The sequence below is a fragment of the Notothenia rossii genome (assembly GCF_949606895.1).
Source record: "Notothenia rossii genome assembly, chromosome: 11".
Classification (NCBI taxonomy): domain Eukaryota; kingdom Metazoa; phylum Chordata; class Actinopteri; order Perciformes; family Nototheniidae; genus Notothenia; species Notothenia rossii.
In genome coordinates, this window is record NC_136910.1 from 2,136,240 (window position 1) to 2,152,112 (window position 15,873).

At 39.3% G+C, this 15,873-nt stretch overlaps 2 protein-coding genes across 2 annotated transcripts in view; one reads left to right on the plus strand and one right to left on the minus strand.

Annotated features, from left to right (window-relative positions):
• Positions 1-15,873, plus strand: part of LOC307024827 (transcription factor Atoh1-like) — a 65,092-nt gene that overhangs the window by 17,266 nt on the left and 31,953 nt on the right. The gene's annotated exons all lie outside the window — the stretch shown is intronic.
• On the minus strand, positions 1,302-15,336 carry LOC307024822 (stonustoxin subunit beta-like). Its single transcript, XM_079659246.1, has 4 exons — positions 14,854-15,336; positions 14,568-14,667; positions 3,239-4,696; positions 1,302-3,145 (listed from the first exon to the last, which is right to left on the minus strand). The coding sequence occupies exons 2-4, from the start codon at positions 14,656-14,658 to the stop codon at positions 2,589-2,591; spliced, it is 2,106 nt and encodes a 701-aa protein (XP_079515372.1). The 5' UTR covers positions 14,659-14,667; positions 14,854-15,336; the 3' UTR covers positions 1,302-2,588.

Sequence of the window (15,873 nt, forward strand, 5' to 3'; positions counted from 1 at the left end):
GACAAATGTAACATTTGTGATATTGGGCTATATAAATAAACATTGATTGATTGATTGATTGATTGAGTTATCGCTCTGAAGCCGCTCCCTTCTGCTGCGGAGACTAAGGAATAAATGGGAAACCCTTTTCCACAGAAGCCTGGTGCGTCTAGATAAGCAATACAGGAAGGGGGGGGGGTTCCTATTGATAAGGAAATAAGTGTATTATGAAATACCCAGAACTTATTATTCACTGTCACATGCGTAAATTTGTGTATAAAAGGTTTCAAGAATAAGAATATTGTCCTAAACATCCTCGTAGCAACTTGTGTATTTATGGGGAAAGTGTTGTAGTCCAAAAACCTTGGAAGTTTGATAATAATTTAGATTTCACAAAACAACATAATTAAAACTACAACATAATATAAAACACTTTCTTAACATATGACTGGTTAGAACAGTGAGAACAGGCCAGGATCAGGTCAACACAGCTTGATATATGTAATGGGGAAACAGTAACGTGCACAACATCACACGTGCACGAATGGCTGGAAAAAGGATCTCTGTTTTTAACGTCGGGAAACAAGCTGCTCAACATTTGATCTGTATTGATGTCAAATATGGAAAGTAGTTTCCGAGCTGTACTTCCTTGATTACTCTGACCTCATTATGTGACAATTATATTTCAGAATGTCTCTCATTCACCACCCCAAAGGTAATGCACTTTATGTTAGAGCTCCTCCACATTATCGTGTGATGTCTCTGCACTTCCTGTTAGAGAGGAATTGCTGATATGGCATCACCAGCTTCATTTGAACGAGATCTAATCAATACATTTCTGAGACCTTTAAATCATCTTCAAGATCAATTATTACCAGAAGAACCTGGTGCATATAATGTGGAAATGTAAAGTGCTCTGTAATGGATCATCAGCACAAAGCACCAAGTAGAACATCTGACCAAATTCAAGATGGCCGCCTTGTTGTGGACCATAGTTTGACCAACTAGGGTCAGGGTTACAACGAGTCTTTTGACTATTATTCTAACATTAAAAGTTTGAACGTAAAGCTGAAAATGATTCAGGTCATCTCGACCAAGATGCAATGCTTTAGGTAACTTTCACCAGTTTAACCAGTAATGCTCAGAACACAATAAGTAAGCCACCATTCACCAGATTACAATGAATATATACAATTTACCAGAATGCAATAGATATAAAGTCACTAACTAGAAAACTATGGATTTCACCCCGTTGGTCAGAATATAGTGGATGAGACACTTCTTTCCAGAATACAATAAATAACAACAAGTGGCCCTCAGTGTGAAGTCAGGTCTCTTTATTTAAGAACAGAGTGAACATATCCAGATGTTGAAGTGTTACAGGAATCTGATGTTGCTTCATCTTTATAACCATCAGCAATATTTCCAACTAAATGGTGTTAACAGTGATTCTCTCAAACAAAACAAGTTCTGCATTTTTCTTCATGAGCTATGAGTTCTGCACAAAGAAGGAAATAAACAGATGCTGAAATAAGTGATAGGATATTCTCAACATAATCAAAATGATAAATTTAACAAAACAGATAATCTTTGTCTTTGACTTAAACTATGATTTCATATGTCATCATTCTAATGTTGATAAAACATGTCTAATCTTGTCCTAAACAGAAAAACCCACCCACACCGGTTTCATGAGAGAAAAGACTCCTCTTGTATTCTCTAAATATAACTCGCTTTAAAATACTGATTAAAAAAAGACAGAGCAAAAGCAATTGGCTCTTGAAGAACCTTATGTCCTAAAATAATGAACATCAATTCAACAAAATAAGTAACCATTTCCCCATTATGTTTATATGTGTTGTATTTCAACATCAGTTTTGACAGAGCGAGTGCCGGATATATAATGCTTGAGTATATGTTACTACCATAGAAAGTTCCTATGAAGAAATATTGTTCAACTGTTCGTAAAGCATCGGCTTCAAACAGTTTGAGAAGACGATGAAATCAACATTCACTGAAAACAAGTCACTTTTTGATATCCTCATTGTTTCTGGTCCCTCTGGGTTTGAATGGATGTTTGATTCTGTGGAGCACGTTAAAGTCAGAATGGGATGTTAGGTTGCCATTTCAAACTTTAGAGCGACCAAGAAGCTAAGAGTTCTTCATCATTGCCTTAGTGGGAGGAGTTGGGAAATGTTGACCTCTCAGGAGTTCAACAGGTTTACCCACTTCACACCAGACACTAACTGAACACAATGTTAATGAATGGGAACTCTAACCAGAATACAGTGAACACCACTCCCCAGAATACATACTCATACAAGCTAAATTGTAGAAAGCAAAAATAAAATGTGTTCCCCGTCCCTCTGGGTGTGAATGCATTTTTGATTTTGTGAAGCAAGTTTAAGTTATAATGGGATGTTAGGTTTCCATTTTAGACTTTGGCCGATGCTGAGCATGGCCGACTGTGTGTAGATGTGTGTGAACGTTAGGCTATGAGCAGGTGTATGACAGCCTCTGCCTCTATGAATGGGTGTGAATGTGTGTGAATGTAAAAGCGCTTTGATGGGTCGTACAGACTGGAAGGGCGCTGTATGAATCCAGATCATTTAGAATTCAACTGGACACAGGTAGGCAGAGTTGGAATAATGATAAGCAAAGAGGCCTGGGACAAGAGGCTTAGTGAATGTGGTGCGAAAGGTGTACAGGTGAGTCAGTGTGTTAGAGGAGACTCTGTAGAAGGACAACGTGCCAGCAGGCCAGTCCAGATACACCCCGATTCTACTGAAGCCATCAATAGGATAAGGTACATCCCACACCAGCTGGGCATGGTATGCCTTAAGAAGGTTTTCTGATGATGACGAACAATTGCCGAAACACCAGGATACTGAATTATATCCGAACTCGCTCACATCTTTGCCTTTTCTGTCAGCTTCCTTGTATGTAACAGCAGCATAAACAAACTCCTTGGTACCGGTACTCAACTCTACCTCCCAGTAATGGCACCCAGATAACTCCTCTTTGCACAACACCTGTGGGCATATTCCAAACCTCTCTGAGTGAGGACGATAATACTGCCATGCTCCATATTTTGCCTTTTTGTTTCCCTCAGACAGAGCGAGACGGTTGTGGGCAGTGTTTGGGTCCAGGTTGAGATCACAGGCATCTGATGGAGAAAACATAACAAAATATCTTATCAGTAACTTTGATGGTCAAACTGCTGGAAAATTCACATTTTCGACTAAAAAGCCTGACTTACACCAGATCAGATCTCTCTTGTCTGTGATGGTCTCCACAGAAGAAGGCTTTTGAAAGTCTTCAGTGACCAGCCGGCCTTTCCTGTAGTGGTAGATGGTTGCTCCTTTGTAGTTTTCATTGGTTTGGGCCGTTATGAGGAAATGGAATTTGCTGTTGTTCTTCAGCTCTTTGGAAGCACCCTGGAACATTTTGGCTTTTTCTCTCATTGTGTCCTGAACTTCATCGGAGTAGTACCACGGGTTTTCATGGGTACTTCCTAACTTGGTTGATTTCAAGAAGTCAGCCATCTCATCAAGGTAGATATCACCCTTTATCATGGAGGTGAAGACAAAGCACAGAACATCCTCTACACCTGAAGCAAGGACCTCTCTGTCCAGCTCGTTCTGGTTCAGGACGATCTTTACTCCCTCCATGGTGTCGACACAGGACTTGATGATGTTGATTTCTCTCTCTTTGTGACTCAGCCACTTGTTTAGTTTTTCATGGTTGAAGGGTGACTCAGGTCCGTTTTCAAAGACTTCTTCCAGTGTGCTCTCCTCTTCCTTTCCTTCACGGATGGAGGGAAGTTTCTCTGCCATGGCTTGCTGGATGTTCTTTTTATAATAACCACACAGTTTGAGGAAAGTGCTCAACTCTTCTTGAAGCACGGGGAAACTCTCTACCACTTTGTCTTCCAGAGAATCGTTGCATCTCATTTTTGTCTCCCTTAACTCCTCCAGAGCTTCCTGCGCCTTCCTCACTAACTCGATGCTGATATCTTTCCTCACCTCAATAGCTGCAGGTTCCAACAGTTTCAGAGGCGTCAGCCAGACCTTCACTGGGACTGAATTCTCTCCATTTGTTCCCAGTAGCTGTGGAAGTTCTACATAGGTCTGCACTGCATCTTTAAATGTTGCTGGGTTGTTTTTGAGAATGAAGTCTCCGTAGAATTTGCAGGAGAATGTGTTAGTCAGGGCTTTCTCTTCATCATTCAGCTGGAGTTTAACCTTCCCCTCAATATCTAAAGAGGGAATCTTCTTTATCACAGCGTGCATGCTGCCCTGGATGTCCTGAACCTTGCTGGCTTCTAACTTCTCACTGTCAAACACGAAGAAGGCATTTGCCCCATATAGGATGCCTGTGACTACATGAGTCGCCAAGCCATTCTTGATGGGATCTCTTTGTTGGGGGCTCATCGCTTTGAGTTGGGTCACTGACAACTCCTTGAAGTTGGTGGTAGCTTTGTACTGACAGGTCACTCTGCTTTGATTCTTGAATTTCTTCTCATCATTCAGATATTTGGCAGATCCTCCAACTTCTATCAGTCCACCCAGGAAACTGAGCTTCAGAGAAGCTTCAATGTCCATCAGAGTGGACTTGGATTCGGTAGAATCAGATCCAGAGACTTCAAAATTAGTGCTGTGTTCAGAGCTCTCAGTGACGCTGGCTTGTAGAACTTTATCGTCCCATAATTTGAAACCTAAAGAAATTGGAAAGCATGAGTTACCTGATAAAGCAGGGCGAAACTTTCTTTAAATAAACAGAAACAAATAATTCAGCATCTTGTCCATGAAATATGTGTGGGCCGGTCGGACTGCTGACTAAAGCTCATGTGGACAGTTTAAAATAACTCTCACTGCCAGAAGACAAAAGGTCCACAGTGCTGACATTTAGATAAACAAACTTACCAGAGTCCCAATCATTTAACCTGTCAGTCGGCTGATTAGCTAACCATCGTTAGCTATTTAGCTAGCACACGTTAGCTTTTTAACTATCAAACATTATCTATCGTTCAATCAGGTTAGTTAACGTCAGCTATATACAGTATCTACCTAGCTGGCTAGCTTACCTTAGCTACCTATCTTAAAAGCTACCGCCAAATTGGTGGCTCTTGTAATGTAAATATGAGTTATTATTTAACCCCCTATGGTTAGACTTGCAGTTCGGACCTGTGTCTACGTTCAGGCAGTGAGTCATTACAAAAACATTGCTGATGTGTTCTTTTTTTCCTCACAGCTCCAAACATCAACGTACATTCTGAAATATTTTGAATATGTTTTTGGGATAAAATCATCACATATCGGTAACTGAAATAGTTTCTCGCCTGAAAAACTGTAATAGTTTGCAGCAACAATCACAAACTAATCTCAAACATGGATAAGGGTACTGTCAAAAGTGTCATATTTCACAAGGGGAAAGTAAACCATAGACAAAAAGTAAAAACCTAACCCTACATCCATGAGTTCAAACACATTATCCAGACTTAACAAAGTTCATAGTTAGTTGAAACTGACAGATGCAGGAGGACCAGCAAGTAAAAAACTCCTCTCAGACTGTAAATGTGTGAATGAAAGGGTTTACAATATCACTGCCAATAATATAGAATTCAACACGTCAAGCAGGCGCAGGCTACCTTCAGACAGTGTGGGTTTATTAATAGGGTCTGAGAATAGAGGTCGGCGAGGACCCTATTGTAATCAAACCTGCAAAACACACAAAAACATTGAGAAAGCGACGGGCGAAAGGACAGAAACACTCATCACAACATGGGGGACACACGTGAATTGTGTGCCGTGGGCGCAATTCATTATTGATATCGACGATAGGATTATTCTTATTATTTTCATTTTTCCACTTTGAACGCAAATTTGACCCCCAGAACATATATACAAACTCTCCAAATGTTAGACGCACGTCAGAATCGGTGAAAATAGATGTTTGAAATGGGTTCTGGAACATTGCGTAAAAAAAGAAGCGCAAGCAACGCCCACTTCCGTTTTTAACGTTAACCAAAAAGCCTCTTGGAGGTGTATATCACCATAAGCCGTTTCCATGGCAACGCATCCCTCACCATAAAACACGATGTTGTCATAACTCTTAGGAAAATCATCCAAATGGCACCAGACATCAGATGAAGGCTAATGGTCCGGCCCTCAACATGTATATATGACAATTGTGAAATTCGCTAAAACGCTGTTGCCATGACAACACATTACTCGCCATGAATCAAGATAACGCTGTAACTCCTATGAAAATGGTCAAAAAGTGCTCAATCGATACATCTGTCCTAACCATCAGGACATCTACGTGTCAGTTTTGAGATTTCGTCAAATGCCGTTACCATAGAAACACAATGCTCGCCACGAAAACACGGTTTTCTCATAACTCCAGTGAACATGCTCCAAACGGCCCAACATTTCACATGTTTGATAACGATGCAGCCCTCAATACATCTACGCCTATTATGGGGTGTCATCAAGCAATATTGGTCATCATTCTCACTGAAACTTGGTTGAGACATGAAGAATATTTCAGCATAAATGAGGCCACTCCACCCAGCCATATCAATACTCATATTGCCCGAGGCACAGGCCGTGGAGGTGGAGTTGCAGCCATCTTTGACTCAAGTTTACTTATCAATACTAAACAAAAATTAAATGATACCTCCTTTGAAAGCCTCGTTTTTAGTCTTACGCATCCGACCTGGAAAACTTTGCAGCCAATCTTATTTGTTACAGTGTACCGTGCACCAGGTCCTTATTCAGAATTCTTATCAGAATTCTCTGAGTTTTTATCAGCTTTGGTTCTTAAAACAGATAAAGTAATTATCGTAGGTGACTTTAATATTCATGTTGACGATGATAAAAATAGCCTTACTGTTGCATTTAACTCTATATTAGATTCTGTTGGTTTCTGTCAGAGTGTAAATAAACCAACCCACTGCTATAATCACACTCTCGACCTTGTTCTGACTTATGGTATTGAAATTGAGCAACTATTAGTCGAACCGCATAATCCTGCTTCATCCGACCATTTCTTAGTAACTTTTGAAGTACTGTTACTAGACTACAAAGCATTAGCCAAAAGCTCCTGCAGCAGAAACCTATCTGTTAGTGCTATAGCCAAATTTAAGGAAGAGATTCCACCAATACTTAACTCGATAGCATGTCTGCATGTAAGGGAGGAAACTTATACAAAATGTACACCACCCCAAATTGATCATGTTGTTGATAGTGCTACAGATGCGCTGCGAATAAAATTAGACTCTGTTGCTCCTTTGAAAAAGAAGAAAATAAAACAACATAGATTAGCTCCATGGCATAATGCCCAAACCCGCAAAATAAAGCAAAAGTCGAGACAACTTGAAAGGATATGGCGTTCCACTAAACTTGAAGAATCTCGTTTAATTTGGCATATTACTCTCAATGAATATAAGAAAGCACTGCGTAAAGCGAGAGCAGCCTACTACTCTTCATTAATAGATGAGAATAGGAATAATGCAAGATTTCTTTTCAGCACTGTAGCTAGGCTGACAGAGAGCCACAGCTCGACTGAGCCTTCTATTCCCATAGCACTCAGTAGGAATGATTTTATGTGCTTTTTTAACGATAAAATTGTTACTCTTAGAAACAAAATCAATGACCTCTTGCCTTTGACCAGTATAGTGTTATCAACAGCTCCCGGAAACGTAAGTTCTAATATTACACTAGATAGTAAACTAGAATGCTTTTCAGCCATAAACCTTGAACAATTAAATTCAATGATTCTCTCTTCTAAACCATCAACGTGTATCTTAGACCTGATTCCAACTAAGCTGTTAAAAGAAGTTTTTCCATTAATTAGCACTTCTTTATTAAATATTATCAATATGTCTTTATTATCAGGCTATGTTCCACAATCATTCAAAGTAGCAGTGATAAAACCGCTTCTTAAAAAGCACAACCTCGATCCAGAGGTTTTAGCCAACTATAGACCTATTTCTAATCTTCCGTTCCTCTCAAAGATTCTTGAGAAAGCAGTCGCAAAACAGCTGTGTGATTACTTAAGAAACTATGATTTATTTGAAGATTTTCAGTCTGGCTTTAGAACACATCATAGCACAGAGACAGCTCTGGTTAAAGTCAAAAATGACATTCTAATAGCCTCAAACAAGGGACTTGTCTCTATTCTTGTCTTACTCGATCTTAGTGCTGCATTTGATACTATCGACCATGATATCCTATTGCAAAGACTAGAGCACTTAGTTGGCATACAGGGAACTGCTTTTGGCTGGTTTAGGTCCTATCTATCTGAACAACACACTCTCACTCCACAAACGTCCAGGAGCGACGTTTGGTCAGGGTCCCGAGGCGTGCAGTTGGGACGCTCCTAGGCTCCTTCAGCTTCATAAAGGGACGCAAATAGCTTTCAACTGATTGCAATGTATTCCCATCTGCGGCGGGATTTGACGCTCATGGAAGCACGGCATTCGTTTGTGTCGGCTGCCCTTAAAGGCAATGTGAGCGTCCATTCCCATTGGATAACAGAGAATTGTACACCAGGAAGTAAGTATTCTCCTTACTGTCAATTGATTTGACAGTGATATCTGCACTACTCATCAACTCAAAAACACCAGATTATCCTTGTTGATTAAACAACATTGATAGGTTTTGTGAACATCTTCTTGTTGCCCCAGCTGGTCGACACCTCTTTTAGCAGAAACAAAGGCTACATTAATGTATTAAATCGATGTTAATCCAGGTGGATGTGGAATTAACGGACGTGACGTTGTGTGATTGCGTTGCCAGGCAACAGCTTCGGTTCATGTTAATTTACAAACTCTTCAACTACAACCGTAGTTATATTTAAAAACATGTTAGAAGGCCTCACGAAATACTTTAATGTAAATTAAAATTGAAATGTAAAGGAATGTGTGTACAACAAAATACATCCTTACGAAATACGAAACCGGAAACAGGCGGAGGCAAGATCCTCAGCTCGATTTAGCCGCAAAGCACTCTGGGATTTGGTGTTTATAAAATGTGAAATCCGAAAAACATATTTAAAAAATAAAAGAATACATTATTCCGAGTGTGCTTGCTTTTCTCTTTGAAAGTCATCACATAACGACATTGTAATACACGGTTCGGCTGCATTAAATATGAAATATCTGCCGTAGTTGTATATTTATAGAGCCCTGATGAGAAACATGAGGGCTTTGTAGAGACAAACAGGATGAAATGCCGCCAAACTGAAAACGTGACGTGGATCCTAAATATATCAGCAATTAAACAACATCTTACATTTCTTTTCACACAATACACCTCTTTGCAGTATCAACAATAATTCAGCTGACTTTTATATTTGATCCAATTGGTAGATTGACTGTATTTACACCATAACGGTGCACAGCTGATAGAAACGGGCACCTAGTGGTTAAAGCGCGTTATTGCATTTTTATTATTTTTATTATTAGATATTAATAGAATCCCTATAAAGTATATTCATTACTCGTTATTCTCTACTAATAGTTAATTAAAGACTGTATATAATGACTATTTTGCACATCCCTTTCAAGATTTCAAGATTTTCTAAGGTTTATTGACATATCATAGTATACACAACTACGGTGTATTTGTATTTGTATTTATTTATAGAAGGACCATGCATAAAAAAACATTAATCTCAGCAAAGAGAAGAGATGCAATATGCCAGATTATAGCTGATAGCTCATTTCCATCTGTGGTCCTCAGGCAGGTTCATAACAATCAATAAACAAATAATGACATTGCATGATCTCTATCAGTCAAACAATTTTAAAACCTGATTTAAGTACAGCTCAATAAATTAATACATAGTACACTTGAAATACACTTACATGATCTGCTTAAACAAGTGCTTAAACATAGCAATGTTAACTATGTTTAAGCACTTATTTTAACTGATATTATACATGTATTATACTTTTATAAGATGTATGTAGAACTTCTAACATGTTTTTAAATATATAGCTACGGTTGTAGTTGAAGAGTTTGTAAATTAACATGAACCGAAGCTGTTGCCTGGCAACGCAATCACACAACGTCACGTCCGTTAATTCCACATCCACCTGGATTAACATTGATTTAATACATTAATGTAGCCTTTGTTTCTGCTAAAAGAGGTGTCGACCAGCTGGGGCCACAAGAACATGTCCACAAAACCTATCAATGTCGTTTAATCAACAAGGATAATCTGGTGTTTTTGAGTTGATGAGTAGTGGAGATATCACTGTCAAATCAATTGACGGTAAGGAGAATACTTACTTCCTGGTGTACAATTCTCTGTTATCCAATGGGAATGGATGCTCACATTGGCTTTAAGGGCAGCCGACACAAATGAATGCCGTGCTTCCATGAGCGTCAAATCCCGCCGCAGATGGGAATACATTGCAATCAGTTGAAAGCTATTTGCGTCCCTTTATGAAGAGGAAGGAGCCTAGGAGCGTCCCAACTGCACGCCTCGGGACCCTGACCAAGCGTCGCTCCTGGACATTTATGGAGTGAGAGTGTGTTGATCTGAACGCTCTCAGTTTGTACGTGTCAACGATGAATCTTCCACGCAAACCAAAGTTAGCCATGGAGTGCCACAGGGCTCAGTGCTTGGACCTATTTTGTTCACTTTATATATTTTTCCGTTAGGCAATATTATAAGGAATCATTCTGTAAACTTTCATTGTTATGCGGATGATACTCAACTATATTTATCAATCAAGCCTGATGAAACCAATCACCTAAATAAAATTCAAAACTGCCTCAAGGACTTAAAAACGTGGATGACCTTAAACTTTTTGATATTAAAAACGACCAAAACTGAAGTTATTGTACTTGGCCCAAAGAATCTACGAAACAAATTATCTAAAGATGTACTAACTATGGATGGCATTAATTTGGCCTCCAGTGAGACTGTAAGGAATCTTGGTGTTATATTTGATCAGGATTTATCCTTCAACGCCCACATAAAATCCATCTCAAGGACCGCCTACTTCCATCTACGTAACATTAAAAAATCAGGCATATCTTGCCTCAAAACGATGCAGAGAAACTAGTCCATGCATTTGTTACTTCAAGGCTGGATTATTGTAACTCCTTATTATCAGGGAGTACCAAGAAGTCAGTCAAGTTGCTTCAGCTGATTCAAAATGCTGCAGCTCGTGTACTAACCAGAGTTAGGAAAAGGGACCACATTACTCCTGTTCTGGCTGCCTTACACTGGCTCCCTATAGAACACAGGATAGAATTTAAAATTCTTCTTCCGGCCTACAAAGCCCTTAATGGGCAGGCGCCATCTTACCTTAAAGAACTCATTATACCCTACTGTCCTACTAGGGCATTGCGTTCCAAGAATGCAGGGTTGTTGGTTCTTCCTAGAGTCTCTAAAAGTACAATGGGAGCCAGAGCCTTTTCTTATCAAGCTCCACTTTTGTGGAATCAGCTTCCAGTTTGTGTTCGGACGGCAGACACCCTATCTGTTTTTAAGAGTGCGCTTAAGACCTTCCTTTTTGATAAAGCTTATAGTTAGGGCTGATTAGATTCAGCCCCTAGTTTTGCTGATATAGGCTTAGTTTGTCGGGGGACATCTTACTTCTTCCTTCTCTCTGTCTATACCTGTGTACTCTCATGTTCCCATTAACCCAGCTTCCCCAAATTTCTTTCTTTTTGGTGTCTTTATACGCCGGGATCCGGAGTCGTGGATGATCCTGTTGCTGCGGTCCTGTGTCATGGATCGCGAGCCCTGGATCTTGAGTCGTGGCTGTGGTCCTGGATCATAAGTCCTGGATAGATATCCTTGTGGATTCATCTTCTTATTATACACACATGCATTTCCAAACCTTTGGTCTACCTATGTTGTAAATGTATTATCTTTTCAATTTACACACGGCATCTATTGCACGTCTGTCCTTCCTGGGAGAGGGATCCCTCCTCTGTTGCTCTCCCTGAGCTTTCTCCCAAGGATGTCCACTCTCTCCATCACTATTTGCTATATTCATTGAACCACTTACTGCAGCTAGATGTCAACACATTAACATCACAGGAATACAAACAAATAATACACACCACCAGATTAGCCTTTATGCAGATGACATTATACTATATTTACAAAATCCCTCAACCTCACTACCTGAAACCATCCGCCTCATAAACACCTTTTCTGAATCTTTTTTTTTTTCTGAACCCTTCTTCCACTCATCTAATAGATGTGTGATGGCAGTCCAAACACCGCAATCTTCTCTGCGTACTGGTAATTTCACTTATTTAGGAATCGACATTTCCCCCAGGCTAACAGAGTTAGTAAATCTGAACTTCACCCCACTTCTCAAAGCAATAGAAGACAACCTTCAACGTTGGAAGAATCTCCCATATCCCTTATAGGTAGAATTGCAACAGTCAAAATGACCATACTCCCAATGATAAATTACCTATTCTCTATGATCCCTATTAAACCCCCACCCACTTGGTTCAAATCTATAGACTGCCATCTCAAAATGTTACTGGAAAAACAAAACAGCTAGAATCAAACTATGTACTATTCAAAAATGCAAGAGTCAAGGTTGCTTTGAAGCACCAAACGTTCTGCATTACTTCCTTACCCAGCAACTACAATACATTTACAAATGGACTAATCCCGACACCTCCTGGTTAAACGTTGAACAAATATTATGCAAAGATATTCATATTACAGATTTACCGTTCATAAGCCGCTCCATCATAAGTCATCCATGCTTCAAAAACCCTGCAATAGCCACAACTCTGACAGCCTGGTGCAAATAAAAAAAATTAACACAATTTCAACCACCGAACACATTCCCATCTGGAACAATCCTGACTTTCTAATAAACAGAAAACCTTTACATTTCAAATCATGGATCGCCAAAGGCATCACACACCTCAACATATATTTCATGAACACAAGTTAATTCCATGTTCTGATTTGGTCCAGAAGTACGGCATCAGGGAACATCAATATTTAGAATATTTACAACTCAAATCATCCTTTCAAACCAAAGTTAACAGCAAAACTTTGAACTCTTATCCCCCCTCAGAAATATTCAAAATCAAATCAAGAAAAAAACTGATTTCAAAAATATATTTATTTATTTATTCTGCAGACTTAACAATGTCCATCCCTTCAAATAAATGTGAAAAAGATCTACAGATCACCCCGAACGCCGACTTCTGGTCTCAAACCTGCAGAAACCTCTTCTCCATATCAACCAACACCAACATGCACCTCATACAATATAAGATTATTCACAGAGTGCACTACACGGGGGAAATGATGTTTAAAACGGGTTTTGTAGATTCTGACATCTGTCCTCACAGCTCACTTAACACCACAGACACCTACATGCATGCCACATGGGAATGCACCCAGTTAAGCAATTCTGCCATAACATCACTGACAACCTCTCTCTGTTGCTGGACTGCCACAACCCTCTTCTGCCATCCCTTTGTTTACTAGGAGACATTTCCAATGTGAACATCAACATTACATCAGGTAGAATTCTGTCCATAGCCCTAATCATTGCAAAAAAAACTATCATGAATTGTAAATCACGAGACAAAAGCAAAATCACAATTCGGAAAAAACTGCTTATAGAATACATTTCAATGGAAAAATGATCTGCCGACATAAAAAACAAACCAATGATATTGATGCAATCTGGAACCCATTCATATACATTTAATTAATAATCCTCAGTCCGACTCCACCCACCACCCCTTTCTACTTCTTTAAGGGCATGCTACTATTTATGTGCCCCCCCCCCCTTCCTAGGATATATGACTATTATATTGTTATTCATTTCAATTCAATTATAATTTTGTCATTTATTACTCTCTTTTTGTCTAATCCCCCGGGCACACACAAACACACACACACACACACACACACACACACACACACACACACACACACACACACACACACTTTTTGTTTTCTTTTTTTGTCTCCATGTACATTTTGTTATTTGTCTTGTATACTTGTAAATGCTCCTTATTGTCTTCTGTGTATATGTGACACAGAACGTTGTCTTGCAACTCCTATAACATTAAATACAATTTAGAAGAGTTAACCCTGAAGTTACCGCGCTAACAACGATATGTGTATTGGAGGCAGGGGCCACGCCCATCTTAAAACTCAACCCTTTATATTAATAACATTTCAGAACAAAATGCTAGTGAAACAGAAAGGGTGTTTTTATCCCTATAGTCCAGAGGCAATAGTTAAAAGCACAGTAATGTGAATTAAAGTCCAGAGAATATAATCAAACATCAAAAGCAGTGAAGAAATATAAAATATTGAGATACAAATGGAAACTGCACGACATAGAGACAATAGAAACACCTCTAAAAACCACACACTGTCATCACAATAACTTGTTAAGTCTAGAGGATATTATGTACTGAGACTTTTAGGAAGTTTTGTGACAGAAAATAAATAACACTAACGTCACTGTCACAGTTGGTATACTCTACTTACATTTTCACAACAGGCAGAAATATTTTAGAAATGTTTTTTTAAATATCAAAGTAGTCAAAGTCAAGTCTAACCTGGGACCAGTTCATCTTTCCGGGCATCATAGAGCATCCCTAGGGTGAAGGGTCTTCCGAGGGCAGCAACGTTCATGAGATCTGAGGCCATGTTTTCAACCTGTTGAGAAGAAACAACACAGACTTCAGAAACTCATTTAAACTTTTGTTAAGAAGTATTGAACGTTGACATTGTATTGTGGCTACAAATGCAGTATGTCCCTGCAGACACTAATCCAGCAGCTGTAGTTTTACACAGAAAAGTACAGTTGTTATTATAAATGTGTGTTTGTCTGTTAGTCCTCACCTGGTGAAGTTGTGTAGATCAACAGAGTTGGGTGAGGGTCTTCTGACTTCCAGCAGGAGCTTCAAGTCTGATGAAATGTGGTGTTGTGAGGTCCCTTATATACTGTCAGATACTCTCCTCACCTGATGCCCTGTTCTCACAACTGAACACATCTATTAAGACATGTCCTAATGTGACCTGCTTAACGGGCTGTACCGGCTTCCTCAGAATGATGTAAAACCATGTGATAAACAGATAAACAGAAAGTCCATTGTGCTCGGGTGTGCAGTATTTCCACAGAAACGAAAGAGCATGTCTTAAACGGGTGAAATAATTCATACCAAGTCCCCTGTTACAAAGAACTAGGGGATAGCATTTAACCCTTGTATGGTGTTCGGGCCTGTGGGACCCGTTTTCATTATTTAGCTAAAGAAAAATGATATGATAAATAATTGTTTCAAACCCACACTCAATGGCCTTGGCTCATTTTCTGTGAAGAACATATATCAGAACACATCTTCAATGACCACCCACTGTACCCCCCCCTACACATTTACGCGTTTTTTCATAGTCTTATATTTCAACAGTTTTACGACAAAATGTGACTTTTTTGACACAGAAATGATTGTTTAAGATTGACAAACATCATATGTGTAGTTCGTGGCACAATTCAAACGGGATCAAAAGATACGTTTTCTCTCTCCATTGAATTCAATGTATAATTTTTCGCTTCCGGGGTCCCATGGACCGGAAGTAGATGGGCGTGGCTTCGCCTCTCTAGCGGAAGTCCAAAAACGGTTATCGTCACGTGGTTTAAGTAGACGAGGATCGTTCCACGGAAGTTCATGGCGGGCAATGTGAATGCATTGATAACAGGAGATAGAACTTCGACTTTTGGTAATTATTAGTGAATAAAGGTTTTGATTTGCAATATTTATACAACAAATCGATATGTGTATGTATTTACATCAATATGTTTTTTTAAAAAAAATAGAATTTGCTAATATTAAGTGATAATATTAGGATTAGTGTGAACAACTA